The 23,909-nt window shown below is 46.8% G+C and overlaps 1 protein-coding gene across 1 annotated transcript; it reads right to left on the reverse strand.

Moving 5' to 3' along the window:
* Window positions 1-564: 564 nt before the first annotated feature.
* On the reverse strand, window positions 565-18,852 carry YDJC (YdjC chitooligosaccharide deacetylase homolog). The gene is made up of 6 exons (XM_056859202.1): window positions 18,817-18,852; window positions 14,230-14,408; window positions 8,123-8,282; window positions 6,861-6,960; window positions 3,513-3,690; window positions 565-919 (listed from the first exon to the last, which is right to left on the reverse strand). Exons 2-6 carry the CDS (start codon window positions 14,394-14,396, stop codon window positions 571-573), a joined length of 954 nt encoding a protein of 317 aa, XP_056715180.1. The 5' UTR covers window positions 14,397-14,408; window positions 18,817-18,852; the 3' UTR covers window positions 565-570.
* Window positions 18,853-23,909: the final 5,057 nt, after the last annotated feature.

The raw sequence follows: 23,909 nt of genomic DNA on the forward strand, positions 1-23,909 counted from the left end.
TCTGACCCACCACACAGGCAAGTCCAACATGACAGACCTACAAAAGTCACACCCAGCTTCTCCACCTCCTCTCCTGCTTCTATGGATCGTACTCTGCTTTTTATGCAGGCCATGCTACCGATGTTTTCAACTTCCTCTTGCAGAATTACATCCTGTAATCCCCTTTCTTATGAAGAGGGGTTTTGAGATATAATAACCAGAATGGCCATGCTCTCCTTCATAGCAAATCCTTCCAGTTATAGATCACGATGGGTAGCCGTGTTCGTCTGTCTGTAGCAGCAGAAAAGAGCAAGAGACCAGTAGCACCTTAAAGATTAACAAAATTTCTGGCGGGGCATGAGCTTTTGTGAGATACCTGAAGAAGTGAGCTGCAACTCACAAAACCTCATACCCTGCCAGAAATATAGTTAGTCTTTAAGGTGCTACTGGACTTTTGCTCTTTTCTTTATATTGCATGAAAATGCCTTCCATTTGTTTGGGGTCTTTCATCTGTCATTTCTCTGACATCATACTGAATCCAGACCTGCCTCTCTTGTAAAAACGGAGGGGTCGTTCTCCAACCATACATGTTTAAAAGTCTTTAAATGCACACAGCTGAATGTTCCTTGTTTTGTAATGGCTCTGCAGCTCCGGGTTCTTTAACGTCTCCAGCTCGTGTAAGCGTTCCCATGACTGAGAGAAGTCATCTGGTCCCTCGCCACAGCCCCCGACAGGTGGAACACTGGGGTACCCTGGGTGCGTCATCAGCTCAATTGTTACAGTTCTGATTTCTTGATCTGGGCTTGAGGGGGAACTCGGAGGGATGGAGGGCTCTGCCTTAGCCAGGAAATCTGTGGTAGCATTATCAATGGCTCTGAGGATGTTGCTGACCGACATATTTTTCCCCATGGTGCTCAAGCCTATGTATATATCTGGCCACCTGTGAAGGAAAGAAGGGCAAACGTTAAATCGACTGGCTGCTGGAAAGCCTATGAAGTAAGCAGTTGCTTCACACACAAGTGGTGTCCCCCGTCTCTGTAAAAGATTACACATACATGAATCTGCCTTATACTGAATCAGGCCCTTGGTCCGTCAAGGTTAGGACTGTCTACTCAGACTGGCAGAGGGTCTCGGGGAGAGGTTTTTTACATCACCTGCTACTCAATCCCTTTTAACTGGAGATGCTGGGGATTGAACCGGGGACCTTCAGCCTGCCAAGGAGATATTCTACTGTTGAGCCAGGGCCCCTCCCCTTAATTTGTACTGTTTTTGAGATCATAGTAATGGAAATGCTACCAGCCTCTTAAGGTTTTCTTGGTTTTCCAATCCAGGATTACACTATATGGGGGAAAAATAACTTATTAATCTTTTACTAACAAGATTCTTTGTGTTCTCCAGTTCTGTGCTGGCACAGAATTGGGTGTCCATTTCAGCATCCTCAATAGCTTTTTCTTTATATTAAAAAAACATGACACTAGTCCTTATGGCTGAAAAAAATGCCACATGTAGATCAGAGCCAGCTGTAATCTTAAAAAAGGGGTCTGAGTTGGGTTCTTAGTAGACGGTGTGTTAACTATCAACGTTCTACATTTCCGTCCACCACAAGAAGCAGTTACAGAACAATTTGTCCAAAACAAGCAAATATATTCAAATCTCCATAACTATATAGGTTATAGAATTGAGATTATGGGATACACTGCTGCAAAATTTCTGCAAACAGAGCTCATATGTTCCTGAATTATTGGGAACTGTTAAATGTACAGTAGAATGTGAAATATCAACTATGGGACTGTGGGAAATACTTGGTTTTATTTTTTAAATTAAGAAACAATGAAATATTATGTTTACTGGCGAATTTTAAAGTCACAATATTAAATATCTCGTTGCTACACGCAATATTTTTCTTCTGAACCCCTTCCTGCTTTATTCAGGCTCAGAAGGGAAAATGAGAAGGAAAAGAGGTTTGCTTCACTACACACTAGAGCCCTGCCCCTCAACAAGAACTCAAGAGACTCAACCCCTCCCCTTTCTTTGCCTGCTTCTGCAGGGTAGACACAGGATCCAAGCCAGGTAAGCCAATCTCCAGAGGGCCCATTAAAAATTAGAATATACATTCAGTTTTTTGCTAAAAGTTCAAGCTGAGCTTAAAAAAAAAACTTGCAAAAAACCTGGCATCCCCAGGCAGGAAAACAAATGTCCATCAGACTGGTGACTCTGCGAATGATAGTTCCTGTGTTTAGCAACGGGAAACCCCTGCTGTGCTAATTCCTGCTAACCCCATTTCGCAACTGTACTGCTCCAAGTCACACTTCCCTGAGTCAGTTTGTAATTGTCTGCAATCTTCCATTCAAATTTCTGATATTTGGCAATCGCACTATTTACCCAACAAATCTGAGAGTCGGCGGCTGGGATCCATTGGAAGGTTCGCATGGATGGAGGGGACTGCAGTCCACAAGGCTCACCTACCCCGCCTCCTGCTTTAGACCTGCTATGTTCCCAGAAATGCTGCTCTGGAGGGGGAGACAGGGTGACCCCAGAAACTAAATGATAAAAATTGCCTCCTCCCTCATGCTCATTGGAAATTCTCATTGGAAATTAATTGGAAATTCTCCCATGGATCCAAGCCAATAAAGGCATGGAAGAGATTTTTTTTTTTTTTTAATCGGGGAGAATTCTCCCCACCTCCCCCAAGATTATAGTTCCAGTTCAAAATGTTTCTAAAGACAGACCACTGACTTGTATCGGGGCTAGACACTAAATAGCATTTAGCTTCCTCCCTGAAATAGTCACATTACAAAATGCCAGTGGTTTCTTTCCAAGAAATAGCACCACTGCCAGCTTTTTATTGGTTAAGGCATGGCCTTTTCAGCTGTGGCACCTTGACTGTGGAACTCCCTTCCTACAAAAAATTTATCTTTTATTATCTGTTTATGGAAGGTGGGGTTGTGTTAGCTTCCTTCTTCCCTTTTACTTCCAGACATTGTTGGGTTTCTGAGGTTTTATTGCTGTCTCCTAATCCTACTGTATTATTTACTGGATGGTCTTTTGCTTTATTCATATATTATTTTTATGCTGTAATCCACTTTGAGTCAGAGCAAGGATGGTGAGCTATTCATAAAATAAATAAAAACAGTAGTTTCACCGCTGCTCAGTATTGTAATTTATGGGTTGTCTTTGCTTTGGATCCTTTCATGATGTTAAATGTATTGTCTATTCTTTTTAAATCAAATAGCAACAAACTCTGAACTTGTCCAAAGTATTTTCAATAGAACTACAGTCCCAAATGCATAATACAGCCAACCATCCAAAAAAAAGGGGGGTGGACTCTTGTTAAGGCAGAAACAATGAAATGACTGATCATCCTCTAGCATGTTGGCCAGGCGCAAAAGGGATACATTTCTCCTCTGCAAAACATTCCACCATAAGACAGACGAACAACTTTGTTCAAACGACAAATCTGTTCAGTCCAGGATAAAAAAAATGTTCAAGAACTGGTGAGGATCAGAGATCTTTCTGAAGAAGAGGGTCCTCACCTTATCCCGTGCTTCGTGAAAACATCCACCGTATTCAGTGAATCCTTTTCCACGCCCAGGTAAAAGTTCATTAAGTGTGGATTTATCCAGCTGCAGTGGTGAAGAGCTGGTTCTATAGGGACACGAGTATGTCTGATTCCATATTCCTCTAACACCTGTGCAAAGACGTGTCTGACCTCTGGAAGGCAATAAATAAGAACATGACCCAGAGTTTAGATCATGCTTTTCGTTTTCAAAGAACTTCACAGACAGCTATCCTCACAAAAGCCCCGGCTATAACGTAAACCAAGATTAGCTATGTCCATATTGCAGCCAGGGCTGGGGGTGGGTATGAAGAAGAAGAAGAGTTGGTTTTTATATGCCGACTTTCTCTACCACTTAAGGGAGACTCAAACTGGCTTACAATCACTTTCCCTTTCCCTCCCCACAACAGACACCCTGTGAGGTAGGTGAGGCTGAGAGAGCTGGGACTAGCCCAAGGTCACCCAGCTGGCTTCATGTGTAGGAGTGGGGAAACAAATCCAGTTCACCAGATCAGAGTACACCCCTCCAAACCACCGCTCTTAACCACTAAACCACGCTGGCTCTCATGAGGCAGAAGGAATGCAATCTGCCCTAGTTAGGTGGTGGCAGAAGGTAAGAGTTTAACCAGAGTTCTCTTCCATCACACTACAGTCCCTCGGGCAGTGTTCAAACTTCTATTTTTCTGCAATGGACACAAACATGGCTTGTGCTTGCACACACCTTTCACACTCCCCGCCCCCCCCCCCCAGTGCACAGAGCATGACTGAGAACTTCTTAGTTCAGGAGGACTTCAACTAAGCTCCAACTAAATTGCAGGCATGTGGGCAAACCAGAGTTTGAAATTAAATCAAAGGAGTTTCCGTCTAGACGTTGGGAAGAATTTTCTAACAGTTAGAGCGGTTCCTCAGTGGAACAGGCTTCCTCGGGAGGTGGTAAGCGCTCCTTCCCTTGAGGTTTTTAAGAAGAGGTTAGATGGCCATCTGTCAGCAATGCTGTTTCTATGACCTTAGGCAGATGATGAGAGGGAAAGCACCTAGGCCATCTTCTGGGTATGGAGTAGGGTCATTGAGAGGGTGTGGGGGGAGGTAGTTGTGAATTACCTGCATTGTGCAGGGGGTTGGACTAGATGACCTGGTGGTCACTTCCAACTCTATGATTCCTCTCAATAAACTGCAATTCTAAACCACAATTTAATCCCCGTTTAGAATCCTAATTTGTGGGGAGGAAAGAAATGCCTTTCTGCCCGAGCACCTGCAGGAACTTCTCAGTTGTTCTCTGTATCCAAAGGGAAGAAGGAAGATGCGCATGAGCACAACAACACTGTGGTTTGTTGTGATGTACAAATGTGGTTTGCTCTACCAACTTCCAAAAGAAGCTAAGGGGAAAATTTCCAGGATGTCGGCTTCAGTGAACGACAGACAGAAAAATGGGCTTTCTTTCAGTCCAAACATACCTTGGATATTGCCAAATGTGTTATTTGCCCTGAGTCCAATGCTGTTGGGAAGCAGGGTTTTCCCTCATTTCCTCACAGCATCGTGGTACATTCCCAAACCTGCTTTGTTCCAAAGTTTTGGGAAAGAGCGCAGAAAAGCCTGGACAGCAACCATGTAGGTGGGAAAGTTTGGATTTTCCCTACCATGGCCATTTTCTTTCCCTGTGACCAGGGACTTTTTTATCTTTTAAAAATTGGTGCTTGAATATTGTTATACTGATATACCGTCATAGTAATATATACATCTGGTCCCCTGAATTCTCAGCTTTCTTTTTGTTTATAAAGTTAGGCTCTAGCCCTCTTCCTTACAGATAAAGAAAAAGGTGCATCTCTGCAAAGGAAAGGGCTAGACACTTACTTTTAAAGAAAATTAAAACCGGTAATTCAGAGAAACAGATGCATGTTTTGGTATAATGGTATATTATGCTAACTCACCAGTTTAATAAATCTACCAGGGAAACCTGTTGTGCAGAAGCCCCAAAACAGCTGCTCTGTATTAGGAGGAGCAGCAGGGAAACCACGCACACCTGACTCGGTGCCTAAAAAACATCCACGTTGGGCTATTTCACACTTTACAACCAAAATGTGACCATTAAAGATTCAGCATGTACCTGCTCCTTCGCTAATGTGGGTACAAGCTAAGGAAAAGAACGCACTATGTGGATAGTACAATAATTGCTGCTTATCCTCACAGTTTAATTAACTGATGCTGAACCTGGAGGTTTTCACCTATGAGAAAGGTAACTTTTGGCATATTGGATTATCTGGATAATTCGGCCATGGCTGCAATTTATAAGAAACTAAAATCCCAGTATTAGCTCAGCAGCAGAGGGTGTCCTTTGTGTGCAAAAAAGATCCCAAGATGAGTGCCCTGTTAAAAATTATCCATGGGTAGTAGGCTTTGCAATATCTTTCCCTGCTTGAGAGCTTAAGAAAGGGGTGGGGAACGTCAGGCCCGGGGGCCGTTTAAGGCCCACGAAATCATTTGGTCTGGCCCTTTGTGGGTCCTGGCAGATCTCTAGCTCAGAAGGATCTAAGACTGGTGATGCATCCCCTCCCGCGGACTGGAATAGCCTCTATTCAAGGCGGATGTGAGTTTGTTTTGCTGAGAAAAGGAACCTTTTTTCCCCCTTGCAGAAAAGTCATTAGCTTTGGAGCTGCTAGGACCGCCCAAGAGACTGTGTTAACCCTTTCCCACCCGGGCCATAGAGAAACATATTCCCTCTGCACTACAAGAAGGCTGGGGGTGGAAGTGGCCACAATGGAGGGGTTAAAGGGGGCAGGGCCAGAATGCGGGGGGGAGTTCTTAGCCAGTGTGTCTTCATTTCATCCCTGAAGGCGGAGGTAGCAGGAACCGGCTGTAGAATCCGGCCCCGACCATGCAGAGCAGGAGCAACTCCAGAGTGCACTGGACAGCTATGCCCGGCTGGTGCAACAGACCATCCTGTGCCACGAGGTGGGCGAATGTGCCACCGGTTGGATGCCTGCCTGCTTGCCCGTGCGGGGGGGGCGTTAGGGTTCCTGGGGCAGCTTCCTGCTTGGGGCTTGGTCGGATAATTTTTAAGTTGATAATTTTGTATGGCCCCAGAATGATGTTATAAATATCCAAATGGCCCTTGGCGGAAAAAAGGTTCCCCATCCCTGCCTTAAGAGAGCCAGGGCCAAACTAGACGTGTGGATTTTTAAAGAATTTGGCCCATTTAAAGGCAGAAGGGCAATACTTCTTTGGGCGAAAAGTTATCCTAGGGGAAAAAAAACCAAGGTGAGTGAAGTTGTGTATATCACTGACAGCAAAAGGAAGTCTAGGTAGGCCAATGCAGAGACACCCCTACCTGGAAGAACATGGACATGCTGATGTCCATCCATGTGATGAGGCAGGTGGCCTGTGAGTTCGCGGAACAATTCCACTTGGGCTATCAATTCCTGCTTCACCTAAGAAAAAGAAGAAGAGTTGGTTTATGCCAACTTTCTTTACCCCTTAAGGAAGAATCAAACTGGCTTACAATCACCTTCCCTCCCCCTCCCCACAACAGACACCCTGCGAGGTAGGTGGGGCTGAGAGAGCTCTAAGAGAGCTGTGACTAGCCCAAGGTCACCCAGCTGGTTTCATGTGGAGGAGTGGGGGAAACAAATCCAGTTCACCAGATTAGCCTCCGCCGCTCATGTGGCAGAGTGGGGAATCAAACCCGGTTCTCCAGATCAGAGTCCACCAGATTAGAGAGGGAACAGGTGAGCGGTGGCAATCTCCAGGAAAAGGAAAAGTTGCTTGTGCAGCCTGTTTTTCTGGCTTCGTCACTGCCAACCTCTTGGCAAGGGGTGGTGGCACAGAGGAAGAGAACCTGCAGCACCTGACCTGGATGGCCCAGGCTAGCCAGATCTCAACAGTTCTCAAAAGCTAAGCAGGGTCGACCCTGGCTAGTACATGGATGGGAGACCACTGAGGAAGTTCAGGGCTGTTATGCAGAGGCACCAACGGCAAACCACCTGTTTGTTGCCTTGAAAGCCTTACAGGGTCACCATACGCCAGGTGCAAATTGATAGTACTTTCCACTAGTGGCCCATAATCCTCCTGGCTTGAGGTGAGGTGATGTTGGAGATCCAATCTGCTGCTACTGGCGGAGGGAGGAAGACAAATCACCTCACTTCCTTTCTTCTGGGCCATTTACTGCTAGAGGAAGTCCTTCCTCTATACCTTGCAGCAAGTCTGCTCCAAGTCTGCCCACCTCTGGCCTATCAGCTTCCAACGTCCCAGTTACCAGCCCACCATTGGCCAGAACACCTGACTGTACACATGAACACATGAAGCTGCCTTATACTGAATCAGACCCTTGGTCCATCAAAGTCAGCATTGTCTACTCAAACCAGCAGCGGCTCTCCAGGGTCTCAGGCTGGGGTCTTTCACATCACATACTTGCCTAGTCCCTTTAACTGGAGATGCCGAAGATTGAACCTGGGACCTTCTGCATACCAAGCAGATGCTCTACCACTGAGCCTTCCTCTACCACTGAGCTATAGAAGCAGTTGCTCTACCCCTCCCCTGTAAGCTGCACATGGTATCTGTCTCCAGCAGAATATATATCTTTCTTCCTCCAACCTCAGACATCTTAAGGAGACCTTCTGCTAACACCGTCCTGATTCCCATCTTTCCATGGAAGAACCCTTCTTGGTTGAGCAGCGAGGATTTCTCTTTCAGTGCGCGGCAAGCAGGTACGCCTTCGGATAGGTTGGCATGAAGTCCTATCGGAATGTGATACCTAGAGAATAAATATTTAAAAGCCCTCATTAACTTCTGACCTCTTAGTTTTGCCAATCAAGTTAATTCATGCCATAGTATTCCCCATTGCTATGTATGGGTGTGAAAGCAGGACAATGAAGGAAGCTGACAGGTAGAAAGTAGATTCCTTTGAAATGTGGTGTTGGAGGAGAGTGTTATGGATACCGTGGACTGCCAAATAAGCAAATAAGTGGGTTCTCAATCAAATCAAACCTGAACGCTCCCTAGAAGCTAAAATGACTAAACTGAGGCTGTCGTACTTTGGTCACATTATGAGAAGACAAGAGTCACTGGAAAAGACAATAATGCAAGGAAAAGAGGAAGACCCAACAAGAGATGGATTGACTCAATAAAGAAAGCCAGGGCCCTCAGTTTGCCAGACCTGAGCAAGGCTGTTAAGGATAGGACGTGTTGGAGGACATTGATTCATAGGGTCGCCATGAGTCAGAAGTGACTTGATGGCATTTAACACACACAGTTTCACCAATGAGCAACGCAATGAGATCGATTTAGGAGGATTCTGTTGGATAATTGGAAATGAAAGGTCATTGGATCTTCAATCTTCTGGAAGCACGGCAAACCCTCCAGGTTTTTGTAGACAAAAATACAGTTTTGCTTATAACATCCCAATCCCCACACTAAGGATTGCTGAAGTTTCTACTCTGCTTTCTGTATGCTGTATTCATTCACTCTGCAGCTGTCTGTCTTTCCCTGATTTAAAAGGTAAAAGGGGGATAGTTCTTTGGGTTAATAATTATCCTACAAAAACATAAATGACCAGCAATAAGTCATCAGCAATTCAAAACAGACCTCAGCAGTTGTGATATGGGAATTGGTGGGTGGTATGCTGCATGGCACCTCAGCATACATGCATATACCAGTGTGAGAGTGTAAAGATAAAAGTGTTGGGCCAGGACTGTGGAGACCTGGGTTCAAATCCCCCTAGGGGAAGCTGATAACATTTAGAAGAAAAAATACAAATTTGAAACATCCCAGACAAAAAATTACAAATCCAGCATCCATACTGCACAAAACAATTAAAGTATCAATAAGTAATCTAAGCCAAAACAAACAGTAAAATCAAGTATATCCAAAGCACCAAGAGTAGCAAAATAGTATCAGGAATAAAGCAAGAAAACAGCAAAAATTAAAAGAGGGTGCTAGAGAGCTACGCATCTACAAGTTCCAGGTTCAAACTTTACCTCTGCCATGGTCTCACTGGGGGTTTTTAAGCAAGCAACTCTGAGACTCGACATCTGCAATATGGGGATAATACTACTTACTGACCTGGCAGGGTCGTTGTAGTGATTCTGGCAAGATCATAGAATCATAGAACCATAGAGTTGGAAGGGACCACCAGGGTCATCTAGTCCAACCCCCTGCACAATGCAGGAAATTCACAACTACCTCCCCAATACACCTCCAGTGACCCCTACTCCATGCCCAGAAGATGGCCAAGATGCCCTCCCTCTCATCATCTGCCTAAGGTCATAGAATCAGCATTGCTGACAGATGGCCATCTAGCCTCTGCTTAAAAACCTCCAGGGAAGGAGCACTTACCACCTCCCAAGGAAGCCTGTTCCACTGAGGAACTGCTCTGACTGTTAGAAAATTCTCCCTAATGTCTAAACGGAAACTCTTTTGATTTAATTTCAACCCGTTGGTTCTGATCCGACCTTCGGGGGCAACAGAAAACAACTCAGCACCATCTTCTATATGACAGCCCTTCAAGTACTTGAACATGGTTATCATATCCCCTCAGTCTTCTCCTCTTCAGGCTAAACGTACCCAGCTCCTTCAACCTTTCCTCATAGGACTTGGTCTCCAGACCCCTCAACATCTTTGTTGCCTTCCTCTGGACATGTTCCAGCTTGTCTACATCCTTCTTAAATTGTGGTGACCAAAACTGAACACAATACTCGAGGTGAGGTCTAACCAGAGCAGAGTAAAGCGATACCATCACTTCGTGTGATCTGGACACTATAATGTATGCAAAGTGCTCTGAAGACTTGAAAAGGCAATATGAATGCTTAGCAGTATCAAAACAAGTTAAATAGTGTATACAAATCAATTGCTCTCTGTAACCCGCTAGCTTCTCCTGGTCCCTGTTGAGTCCAAGCCGGACAAGGTCAAATCTGCGTAAGAATTCCAACTCAGTAGCACTCTCTTTCTCGGTTGCGGGTCTTCCACTGCAGAAACCTATGTATTTCCCAGCCATAATACGATTCAGAGAAGTTCACGCCAATCACTTTTGCAGTCAGCTGAAGCAGAACCTCAATTTACTAAACTCTCAGGCTTGGCGTCTTTACAAAATTATGTTTATGATCAAATTCCAACAAGCCTATCAGTCAGCAGAGACTGCTAAAAGGATTAAAGGTGGCAGCAATCGAGAGCTCTCTTTATCATGGCATCAAGCAAAAAAGATTGACCCAGATCTGAGCTATTCTCTAATACAAAGCGAATGGGCCTGCAGATCTTTCTGCCTAAGGACAATCTTCCATTCAAGGGGATTACCTGCAGGCATTTATCTGTTTGCAGGAACTGCAAATAGCCAGGTGTTAAAAGAAAACAAGGTTGCAAAGACTGCCACCAGGCTTATTTTGTCGGGAAACCATTCCCAAATGCTCAAACATGCTTCTAAAGGAAAACAAACACCTGTGTTCCATTCCAGGAGTAAGAACCGCAAGTTGGGAAGGGTCAGGATTCTTGAGATCGCCTAGGAATGGTGATAGCATAGTCAGTGAAGCTGCTAGTAAAAATACTCTGACCTTGATTTAAAGAAGCTGTTTCAAGCTCCAGTCAAATGGCCTAGTTTCCAAACACAGACGAGTAGTCGACAGAAATTAGGCCAGGCGGCTTCGATCGCTGCAGAAATAAAAAAAACCTTGGAATTCCGGCAAGAGAAGCCAGAACTTAGGCTTAAACCCTTTCTGTGGCACATCAGTAAAGGGATGAATGAATGGCGTGTGTTTTATGTAGCAAAGGGTCACATGGCTCCTAAAACAACCTCACACATGTACTGCGGTATCTGAAGAAAGTGTGACTCTAAGGCTGTGGGTCTGTGGTAGAGCATCTGCTTGGCATGCAGAAGGTCCCAGGTTCAATCCCTGGCATCTCCAGTTAAAGGGACTAGGCAAGTAGGTGATGTGAAAGACCTCCGCCTGAGACCCTGGAGAGCCGCTGCCAGTCTAAGTAGACAATACTGACTTTGATGGACCGAGGGCGGCCAGGAACGGGGCTCAGCACTACAGGAATAATGAAACAAATAAGGACCGCTTATATACCCAGTTATTTTCTCTCCTCTCCAATGTGAACTATCTTGATTGCTACATAAATGCCAACTATTTGTACCCAAGTCTGGGGCTCCCTGGCTTTTCCTTTCCATCTGATGCAGTCATCACTTCTTATTTCTTGCCAAACTGGCTGCAATGTATGAACTGGCAAACGACAGCTGATCCAAACCAGTTTGTCTGATTTGCTTTAATGGCAAATGTTGGTTTGCTAAGAAACAGGGAAGGAAAGAAGCAATTGCAGAGAACAAGGGTTGAAGGAACATGTGAGGATGCGGCCCTTTCATGTTCGTTCCAAAGGAATGTCTGGAGGACAGAGAATATTATGGCTGAACCCAACCTTATGCAGTCTCCACCTCATCAAACTTTTGTGCGAAGCATCTATTCGTGGCCATTTATGCTTGGTAATTAGCAGCACGGTCCAGGCTGAAGGGCCCCGCATATTATTTTTTAGTTTCTCACGCTGAACCGTCATTCAGGAAGTGACTGTGAAGCCGGCACATACCTGCTTCGCGTTTCTTAAGAGCCTCTTTAACGCGACCTTTTGTGTTTGCTCCGCCCCTGCTTCAAAGAATCCCCTCAAGGAAGCATGCAAAATCACAGGCGAGCATTAGCTATGCAAACGGCGGTTGCTAATGGAAGGAACGAATGAGCAGGCGAGTGTGGGGGAGGGTGGAATTTCTCCTCTTGCTTCGGGACCATGAATAGGCATTTTAAAGGTTGCATTTAAAAAAAGAGCTTTGAGCGAGCATCAAAATTGACCCTGCGTAAATGGCCCATGTTTGATTTCCAAAATTAACCTTCCTTTTAAAGAAAAGCAATATATCATATTGTTGTATGAACCTCTTGGCCCTGACCTGGATGGCCCAGGCTAGCCTGATCTCGTCAGATCTCAGAAGCTAAGCAGGGTCAGCCCTGGTTAGTATTTGGATGGGAGACCACCAAGGAATACCAGGGTTGCTGTGCCGAGGAAGGCACTGGCAAACCACCTCTGTTAGTCTCTTGCCATGAAAACCCCCAAAAGGGGTCGCCATAAGTCGGCTGCGACTTGACGGCACTTTACACACACACACACACGAACCTCTTGTAAATACTGCTTGAAACAGGAAGCCTCCTGGGCATAGATATTTACTTTAATTTACTTCATTTAGACTCTGCTTTTCTCCCCAAAGAGGCTTACATCTTTTATTCTACAGTAAAGCCCATGTGACCTTACTCTCTGCTAGGTGTGCTGTGGATTGCAGCAACAGCGTCAAGTGCCCTTGAAAGAACATATCTCCACCCACACATCACCACATTCACTTCTGAGTGTAACTTCCTGGATGGCAAAGCTAACATAATGCCACAAAGTTGTGAAATGGCATCTGCACACGGCAATCTTTGAGCCCAGCCATAAACAATCATTTGCAAGCCAAAGCTATCATGTGTTCCTCTTGTGCTTTCTCCAAGTTCAGCCCTTCTCGGTTCTTCCCTTCGTATCCTCACAACAACTAACTTGTGAGAAATAGGAACCAGATGTGTCTGCTTTTTAGGGTCATGTAACACACATGTAGATTCCTTTGAAATGTGGTGTTGGAAGAGAGGGTTACGAATACCGCATACTGCCAAAACCCCTCCCCCCAAATCAGTGGGTTCTAGATCAAATCAAGCCCGAACTGACCCTAGAAGATAAACTGAGGCTATCGTACTTTGGACACATTATGAGAAGACAAGAGTCACTGGAAAAAGACAATCATGCTAGGAAAAGTTGAAGGCAGCAGGAAAAGAGGAAGACCCAACCAGAGATGGATTGACTCAATAAAGGAAGCCACAGCCCTCAGTTTGCAAGACCTGAGCAAGGCTGTTAGATAGGACGTTTTGGAGGACATTGATTCATAGGGTCGTCATGAGTCGGAAGCGACTTGACAGCACAACACACACAACATACTTGGAGTTTCAGTCCCTCAAGCCCAGTGTCAGGAGGGACACAATCTCCAGTCACACACTCTCAGCCTAACCTACCTCACAGGGTTGTTGAGAGCATAAAATGGAGGACAGGAGAACAAGGTAAGCCACTTTTGGTTCCCCCTGGGGAGAAAAGTGGGATATAAATGAAGTTAATAAATGAGCCTCGTGGAGCAGAGTGGTAAACTGCAGTACTGCAGTTCAAGCTCTGCTCACGACCTGAGTTTGATCCAGACTGAAGTCGGTTTCAGGTAGCTGACTCAAGGTTGACTCTGCCTCCCATCCTTCCGAGGTCGGTAAAATGAGCACCCAGCTTGCTGGGGGTAAACTGTAGATGACTGGGGAAGGCACTGGCAAACCACCCCGTAAACACAGTCTGCCTAGTAAACGTTGGGATGTGATGTCACCCCATGGTCAGGAATGACCCAGTGCTTGCACAGGGGACCTTTACTTTTACTTTAATAAATGAATAGTGTTTGTCTGGCCCTAATTTACAAACACACAAAAATCAAACCTTCCATTCACTCTCAAAGCCTGAACCCTACTTGAAGCGTCTCCCAAGAATGCAGGTGCCTCGGCCTATGGTTGGCCTGGGATTGCTGCTGTCACGGTTGGTATTGGGGGGTGGGGGTGGGGAGGTTGGGAGGCAGCCACTTGCCTATCAGAAATTGTGATCATAGTGGGGATTCTCACCTCCTCGCCAGTTGTACTGCGTCGGAGACAGCGCTGCCATTGACCAGAAGGGACACGTTGGAAACAGCGCCTGCAAGGAAACACTCCACAATGCCTTGGTTTCTTCTTGGGCAGTAGCCAAAGTCATCCCCGGTTACTATAAGCTTCACAGTCGCCTTGGGCATCATTAAGAGTCAACCCTAGAAAGAGACGAAAAAAGGAGACAGAGCTCAAAATCAAGCTAGAGTCCTCATGTTAACAGAGCGACAGGAAATGAGTGCTCCTGAATCAAAGCATGAGTCAGCTCTGGCTACAGCTGTTGCTCCGGTTTAGTCATCCTGCCTTTTGTAACCATGTGCTAAGGAGCGTCACTAACGTTGGTTTTATTTGTTCTCATAATTGCACGGCTCACCTGGGCTGTTCCTGCCCATTCTCCCTTGAGGAGCTCAGCAAGAGTTTCCGCTGCTGTTCGAGGAAAGAAACGAAGGGGTGGCCACATATGAAGTTATTCGAGGGGATTAAACCCGGAGCATTCTGTCCCCTGGAATTAAAAGGTCGGTGGGTTCAAAAACATCCTGCAACTTGCCAACTGTGCAAGAGGTTCTAAGGGACAGCCCTGCCGGTTGCTCGCAGCCACGGCAATAAGGATTTCTCTGCCACCCAAACATGTTTCATGCGGCCCTTGCCAAAGTCCCTGCTCCATAAATTGGAGGGAGGGCCAGGGTGGATGGAACAGACAGGCAACTGCTCGCCGCCGGTAGAGACTCAAATCCTACCTTTCTTCCAGGCCCTACGAGGAAAGGCTGAGGAACTTGGGAATGTTTAGCCTGGAGAAGAGGAGGCTGAGGGAGGACATGATTGCTCTCTTTAAGTATTTGAAGGGCTGTAACTTAGAGGAGGGCAGGGATCTGTTCCTGTTGGCAGCAGAGGATAGGACTCGCAATAATGGGTTTAAATTACAGGAGGAAAGGTACCGGCTGGATATTGGGGAAAATTTTTTTACAGTAAGAGTTGTTCCAACAGTGGAATCAGCTACCTAGGGAGGTGGTGAGCTCCCCCTCGCTGGCAGTCTTTAAGCAGCAGCTGGACAAACACTTGCCAGGGATGTTCTAGGCCAGTGATGGCGAACCTTTTAGAGACCGAGTGCCCAAACTGCAACCCAAAACCCACTTATTTATCGCAAAGTGCCAACACGGCAATTTAACCTGAATGCTGAGGTTTTAGTTTAGAAAAAACAACACATACATTAACATCTTTTGCCTTAAAAGAAAAAACACAATAACAGAGCTTGCAATGATACAAACAACTTTTTATTGAAAGGTAAAAGTTTGCATTTGGCATGCTTTTGAGCAATTAATGTTTGTTGAAAGCCCCTAAGCTGGGCGGCAAGGAGTCCAGGGAAGGCAGACGCGACGGCTGCTCAACTTACCCGTGCGTGCCCCCAGAGAGGGCTCGGCGTGCCAAGTCCGGCACACGTGCCATAGGTTTGCCAACACGGCTCTAGGCTGATCCTGCATTGAGCAGGGGGTTGAACTAGATGGCCTGTATGGCCCCCTCCAACTCGATGATTCTATGATTCCTCAGGGTGGCATATATGGCATCCCACCTCCTCCATTTTTCCTCACAACAACCCTGTGAGGAAGGTTAGGCGGAGAGAGCTTGACGGGCCCAAAAGCAGCGATTCAAACCCCAGTCTCCGTACAAAGCCATCTTACCAGGTAGTTACAGAGGGGCAGCCGTGTTAGTCTGCCGCATGACAGCTTGATTTGAGTCCAGTAGCAACTCAGAGACCAACAAGATTTTCGGGCGATGAGCTTTTTCAAGAGACAAAGCTCCCATCATCAGATATCTCACACAGGGAGCTCTGACCCTTGAAAACGTATACCTTGGAAATTGTGTTGGCCTCTAAAGTGCTAAAGGGACTCGAATCGAGCTCTCTTACAAGACGCCTGTCCGAACTGTCTCAAACATCCCTCTGCACATCACACCTAACCCAATCACGCCTGCTAATGTCATTTACCTGCTATTGACATTCACCTGCTATTGCCATTGGGTGTCTGAATTCACTCCTCTCTGCTTAAGGACAGACGGACTCACGTTCTAGCTCTACCTGAAGAAGTGAGCCGTGACTCATGAAAGCTCATACCCTGCCAGAAATTTTGTTGGTGCTACTGCTCTTTTATAAACACAGGGATAGTTCGCACAAACGCTATCTAATCTTACATCACAAAGGCATAAATCTGAACTCCTTAGAAGAGTTTGAAAAAGGGTTAAGAATAAACAAAACAAAACGACTTCGGGAAGTGGGGTTGCGAGCTCTAATTTCCCCACCGATATATTTTCTGTTCAATTAGTCATATTTGTGTAGGGTTGCCAACTGCCAGGTAGCAGCAGGAGATCTCCTAATTCAACTGATCTCCAGCCGACAGAGATCAGATCACCTCTGGGCATGGAGTAGGGGTCACAACGGGTGTGGGGGGAAGAAGAAGAGTTGGTTTTTATATGCCAACTTTCTCTACCACTTAAGGAAGAATCAAACCAGCTTACAATCACCTTCCCTTCCCCACAACAGACACCCTGGGAGGTAGGTGAGGCTGAAAGAGCTCTAAGAGAGTTGTGACTAGCCTAAGGTCACCCAGCTGGCTTTGTGTGTATTAGTGGGGAAACCAGCCCAGTTCACCAGATTAGCCTCCGCTGCTCATGTGGAGGAGTGGGGAATCAAACCCGGTTCTCCAGATCAGAGTCCACCCCTCCAAACCACCGCTCTTAACCACTACACCACGCTGGGGGTAGTTGTGAATTTCCTGCATTGTGCAGGAGGTTAGACTAGATGACCCTGGTGGCCCCTTCCAACTTGATGATTCTATTGGGGGGTGGGGGAAATCTTCTTATACTTCTGTATTCAATTCTGGCTTCCAACACAGATTTTTTAAAAATACTATAAGCATACCTAGTTGTTTTCTCAACGGAGGAAAAAAAAATACATGATACTGACACGGAAGGGGGGGGCAACCCTGAACAAAGATTTCACCCCCGCCAGGGGAGAGGGCACCCTGACCAGGATGGCCCAGGCTAGCCTGATCTCATTAGATCTCAGAAGCTAAGCAGGGTCAGCCCTGGTAAGTATTTGGATGGGAGACCACCAAGGAATACCAGGGTTGCTGTGCAGAGGAAGGCAGATGGGAGACCACCAAGGAATACCAGGGTTGCTGTGCAGAGGAAGGCAGATGGGAGACCACCAAGGAAGTCCAGGGTTGCTGTGCAGAGGAAGGCACTGGCAAACCACCTCTGCTAGTCTCTTGCCATGAAAACCCCCAAAAGGGGTTGCCAGAAGTCGGCTGCGACTTGACACACAGGGGGGAGGAGGGGCGCTCAGCCACTTGAAACAGACCCGGTGACAAACCACAGGCGTGCAGGCAGAACCTCCACGCCCCAGCCAAGGGAAGAAAAGAAGTCAGATCCGAGAAGGTGAAAGGAGGGACCCATCCAACCCAGCTTCTTGCTTCCAACAGGCGGCGGCCAGAGGCTTCGGGGCCTTGGGGCTTCTGCGCATGGGAGGTTTTGTCTTGGATTTGCCACTCTTTAGTTGCATATTTTCCCCAACCAAATTCTCAAAACTCTGGACTGGATAAATAAAATGTTGGAACTAGCAGAAACTAGCTAAACTTACGGCATTAGTAAATCAAAAGGAGAGTACAGAATTTGTGGGAGAATGGGAGGCACGGACAATATATTGTCAAAATGAATTTAAATTGGGACGTATTGAAGGTTATGTTTTGTTCCAATGCAATGGATCAAGGCAGAAATACCATTAAGATAAATGATTTAGATTTTTAGAATCGTTCCGATTTATATAGGAAGCATTGTATCGAATTAGAAATTAAATGCAAAGGTGGCGATACAGTTATCAAAAAGACAGAGGAGGAGAGAGGGGGAGTCAACGTAAATATATGAATTAATTAGTTATATAGAACAGAGAAATATTGTTTCTATCATATAATCATCTTAATGGATGATGGAAACTACTGTAATATAAAAAACAATTAAAATATTAAAAAAAAATCTCAAAACTCAAGCATAAGCCCCCATGCAGAGTTGCGGATGGGGGGGAAATGTGCATCTAGAGAGCGGCAAATCCAAGGCACAACCTCCCGTGCAGAAATGGCCCGCGTGGCCCGGTAGTCCCCCTCCTCCTGCTGCACGCCGGATCTTTGCACAGGGAACGCCCCGGAGCCGCTCCAGCGTCCCGTGTTGCAACCCCAAAAGCCGGCCCGGGCTGGCCCCTCCGGCCGGCAAAGCGTCAAAGGAAGGGAGCGAAAGAAGCCCCATCTTCGGGTGCTTTTCCTCCCCCGCCGGCTTAGATCTCCCCCCTTCCCCTTCCGCACAACGGAGGCTGCAAGGGCCGGCGGGGCAGCTGCCCGAGCACGTCTGAATGCCAGGGTTTCGGTCGCTTCTTTGCTCAGGCCGACAGCCGCAGAGGTGGGGCGGGGGGAGGCCTGGGATCTCTGCCTAGAAGACTCCCCCACCACCACCGCCACCGCCCACTCATGCAGCTGCTCGAGGATGCACTCCCTCCCCCAAATCGCGCAGAGGGTCTCTTGCACTCACCCATCGTGGAAGAACTGCGGGAGCAGCAACAGCAGCGGCTGCTGCTGCATCCATTGCCCGTTTGCACCGCCTGGCGATTCTGCGAGCGGGGAGGGAGAGAGGCGGGGGGCTGGCAGAGAGGGTGGGTCGCCGGCGCCCCCCGGTGGCCAAAGGCGGACAAGCCAAGAAGCTGCGGGGAAAGGGAATACGGGGCTTAGGAATTTGGAGCGTGACGCGGAAGCCAAGCGGATTAGCAGTCTTGTCCAGGATACCCATCAGAAAGTCCACGGCCACATAGAAAAGTGTAGTTTATTTGTACAGTGCAGAAATATATACAGATACTCCTTTCACACTCTCCGCTCATAACATCCCGCATAGAACTGCGGTTTCACTTCATTATATACACCTGGTGGACGCAGCCACCAATCACAGTGTGTGTGTGTAAAGTGCCGTCAAGTCGCAGCTGACTTATGGCGACCCCTTTTTGGGGTTTTCATGGCAAGAGACTAACAGAGGTGGTTTGCCAGTGCCTTCCTCTGCACAGCAACCCTGGTATTCCTTGCTGGTCTCCCATCCAAATACTAACCAGGACTGACCCTGCTTAGCTTCTGAGATCTGATGAGATCAGGCTAGCCTGGACCATCCAGGTCAGGGCACCAATCACAGTAGATATCCAATTATCCTGGCATTGCTACTGCATTGCATCAGCCACCTGGCTCTAACTGGATCAGGCCAGCTTTCTCTAGCTCCCCAGGTACTTTCCAGGCTGATTACATCATCCTTAGATCTCACTGATCTATCCTGCACCTGTCAAACTATCTGACAGACTTGTAATCTTGACAGAGCGCGTACCTTTCCTGGGGCCAAGAGTTTTTTTCTTTGCAAGACCACGCCTTGTGAGGAAAGGCTGAGGGAGTTGGGGATGTTTAGTCTGGAAAAGAGGAGGCTGCGCGATTGCGCTCTTTCAGTATTTGAAAGGGGTGTCCCTATCGCAGGGGTCGGCAAACTCATTGGTCAAAGGAGCCGAATATCAACTGTAGGACGATTGAGATTTCTTTTGAGAGCCAAATTTCTTAAACTTAAACTATATACACTGTTTATTAACTTAATAAACTTTAATTACAGTTTTAAGTCTTAATTAAACTATAGGTACGCTGAATAAAACTTGATAGCATTCTTAATAGTGATCTTATTTATTGATAAAAATTAAATGGTAAGTCCCTGCCATTTCCCCCTCCCCGTCTGGAGGCCTGGTCTACCGCCATAAAAGCCTAGTGGTAGACCTGGCCTCCAGCTGAGTCCCATTGGGAAGCCAGGTCTACCCGTTGGCTTTCTTGGCAGGAGACCTGGCCTCCAGAGGCCCATAGAAGCCAATTGGTAGACCTGGCCTCTGAAGGGGGACTTTTTCCCCTCCTCGGAGACCAGGTCTACCACCAAGAAAGCCAGTGGGTAGACATGGCCTCCCAATGGGACTCAGCCGGAGGCCAGTACTACCAAAGGAAGCCCGCCCCGCCCAACAGCTGATAGGCGGGGGGGGGAGGAACCGCCGAGCCGCCTGCCCAGCAATCGCACGGCTAGAGGGGAGGGGAGGCTTTAGCCTCCCAACCATTGAGTGCAAGGGAAAGGGGGACCTGGCCATTCTCCACAGTGGGGGGGGGGAGAGACAGCGCACCCGCTCGCCTGCTCTCTCACGCTCGCTCGCTCGCTTTCTCTCAGGCGTGCCGGCTCTGCAGCCCGGCTGCCGGCACGAGCGGGCGCGAGAGCAGGGGCTCCGAACCAAGAACTCTTTGGCCCGCACTCAACGGGCCAAAGAGCCGCATGCGGCTTGGGAGCCGCAGTTGGCAGACCCCTGCCCTATCTTTTCAATCTATATGCAGAACATATAATTAGGAAAACTGGATTAGATTTAGATGAAGGTGGAGTGAAAATTGGAGGGAGGAACATTAACAATTTGAGATATGACGATGATACTACATTACCCAGCTTGGAAAGGCACTGGCAAACCACCCCGCAAAGTCTGCCTTGGAAACGTGGGGATGTGACATCACCCCATGGGTCAGGAATGACCTGGTGCTTGCACGGGGACTTTTACCTTTACCTACTACATTACTGCCAGAAAATAGCGAAGACTTGAAATGACTACTGCTGAAAGTTAAAAGAGAAAGTGCCAAAGCAGGACTACAGCTGAACATCAAGAAGACAAAAGTAATGACTACAGGAGAATTCCACAACTTTAAGGTTGACAATGAGGAAACTGAAATTGTTGAAGACTTTCTATTCCTTGGCTCCATCATCAACCAAAAGGGAGACTGCTGCCAAGAAATCAGAAGGAGATTGAGACTGGGAAGGGCAGCCATGAAGGAGCTAGAAAAGATTCTGAAGTGTAAGGATGTGTCACTGGCCACCAAGATTAAGTTAATTCATGCCATTGTATTCCCTATTACTATATTGGGTGTGAAAGCTGGACAATGAAGAAAGCTGATAGGAAGAGAGTAGACTCCTTTGAAATGTGGTGTTGGAGGAGAGTGATATGGATACCATGGACTGCCAGAAAAACAAATCAGTGAGTCTTAGATCAAATCAACCCTGAACTGACCCTAGAAGCTAAAATGACTAAACTGAGGTTGTCGTATTTTGGACATACTATGAGAAGACAAGAGTCACTGGAGAAGACAATAATGCTAGGAAAGGTTGAAGGCAGCAGGAAAAGAGGAAGACCCAACATAAGGTGGATTGACACTATAAAAGAAGCCACGGCCCTCAGTTTGCAAGACCTGAGCAAGGCTGTTAAGGACAGGACGTTTGGGAGGACATTGATTCACAGGGTCGCCATGAGTCGGAAGCAACTTGACAGCACTGAACACACGCAGGCCTTGTTTCTTGACAGCAGTAGCAGTTACATCATCATTGCCCCTGTTTTGCTTCCCACCCTTTGCGTTTTGAAGATGCCATGTGAACACAGAGTGTAGTGGTTAGAGCACTGACCAGAGACCAAGGAAACCAGGTTCAAACCTCCCCTCTGTCCTGAAGCTCAGTCTCCAACTCGCTCTTTCCACCAGCCCACTTTGCAGAGCTGTTAAGAGGGTTGAACCGAGGAGGGGAGAAACATGTGCCTCTCACCCTGTTCTGTGGAGGCAGTGAAGGATAAAAGGTGATAAGTGGATGTTGTTAGAGTGGTTTTAGCTCCCTCTCCAAGGTCTCTAGAAGTTGGCTGTCTGAATGAATGTGTGGAGGGGTCTTGTCCCCCTGTGCAAATCCATGTGGAAGTCTGCACGTGAGTACTAAGGCACCTTGCAGTGTGCAGCCTGACATTTCACAAACTTACATGAACTGGTGTTTTAAGTTATTATTCTACAAGTGGAGATTTCTTGGAATGTTAAATCTTGGAAGCATAAAGTCTTACCCATTTTAAAAAATATTCTCTCAATAAACGTCAATTTTCTTAAGTCCCCCCCACTAGTGCACCAAATCCCTCAATAAACTCTATATTCCTTTTAAATCAGGTATCTGACATCCTTTTCCTACTAAAGAACTCCTACTTGCCACTCACAGCCACCTCTTTAGGTAAAAGATCCCGGTTTACTGTGCCCTGCACAAACACGCAAGCTATTTCCCCATGTTGATCGGAACGTATGTTCACGTGTTTGTGGGGGGTGCGGAAACATTAGCTGTGGCAGTCACTGGCTGGCTACCCCTCCGGCGGCAGGCGTTGTGTGACAGCCAGTATTCATCAATGGAGCCAGCTGGATAACAGCAGTGAGGGAGGGAAAAGTCAGAACTGACGGAGCCCTCGGGAGCCATTTTTTTAGCTGTGCCAAAACTCCAAAGGTGCCCACAGGCTCAAAAAGTTTGGAGACTTCAGAAGTAGAGTCTATTAAGATCAGGCCCCTGGTGGGTGAGAAGGCAGCATGGAGCTGTGCTGATGGCGGAGCCTGGAAAAATATGCAGTTGTCTGCAAAAGCTCTCAAGCCAAGCTCTCCAGCAAATAGCCTGACCCTTGATTTCTGGCTCCTCACCTTGAAGTTGGAGCCTTTTCTTGGGAGTCCCTGAGGAGGGGGCTGAAATCCTGAAATGTCAGGCCTTCGACAAACAACAACAACAACAACAACGGTCATTACTATTTCTGTAGCACAAGCCAGAGATGTAAATTCTATCAAGTATCACATTAAAATATGCAGTTCGTATTTTCCCCTTGTGATACCCACCAACGTTTTCCCATTTTCCACCTCTAGATGGCAGCATTGCACAGAAGGCTGACCCTCTGAACATACTTAGGAGTCCTCTGCAAGTGGAATTTACTTCTGAGTAATGATCAAAACGGTTGAGGGGAGAGTAGCTCATCTGCAAAGTCCATTTGGAAAATTGCACTGTTTATAGAACAGGGTTATAGAACAACCACTTCTTCTAATAGATAACCAGATTACAGGGGAAAAGGTAAGGGAAACTATATTATTAGTAATGGTAGTGCTGGACTGAGACCTGGGAGACCCGGGTTCAAAATCCCTGCTCAGTCATAGAATAGAATCATAGAGTTGGAAGAGACCACCGGGGTCATCTAATCCAACCCCCTGCACAGTGCAGGAAATTCACAACTACCTCCCCCAACACACACCCAGTGACCCCTACTCGATGCCCGGAAGATGGCCAAGATGCCCTCCCTCTCATGATCTGCCTAAGGTCATAGCATTAGCATTGCTGACAGATGGCCATCTAGCCTCTGCTTAAAAACCTCCAGGGAAGGAGAGCTTACCACCTCCCGAGGAAGCCTGTTCCACCGAGGAACCGCTCTAACTGTTAGAAAATTATTCCTAATGTCTAGACGGAAACTCTTTTGATTTAATTTCAACCCGTTGGTTCAGGTTCTTGGGCAACGGAAAACAACTCGGCATCATCCTCTATATGACAGCCCTTCATGAAGCACAATGGGTGACCCTATTACTCTCTTAGCCTAATTTACTTCACAGGACTGTTGTAAGGATAAAATAGATGAAGGGAGAAGCACTATGTCAGCTGCCCCCAGCTCCTTGAAGGGAAAGATAGGATTAAAAATGGATAGGCAGAGTTCATCACAGAGATACTGGTACTGGGAGAAAGCAGTTTTCAGCATCTCGGGT

The sequence above is a fragment of the Euleptes europaea genome, chromosome 13 (genome assembly GCF_029931775.1).
Source record: "Euleptes europaea isolate rEulEur1 chromosome 13, rEulEur1.hap1, whole genome shotgun sequence".
In the NCBI taxonomy this organism is placed as follows: Eukaryota; Metazoa; Chordata; class Lepidosauria; order Squamata; family Sphaerodactylidae; genus Euleptes; species Euleptes europaea.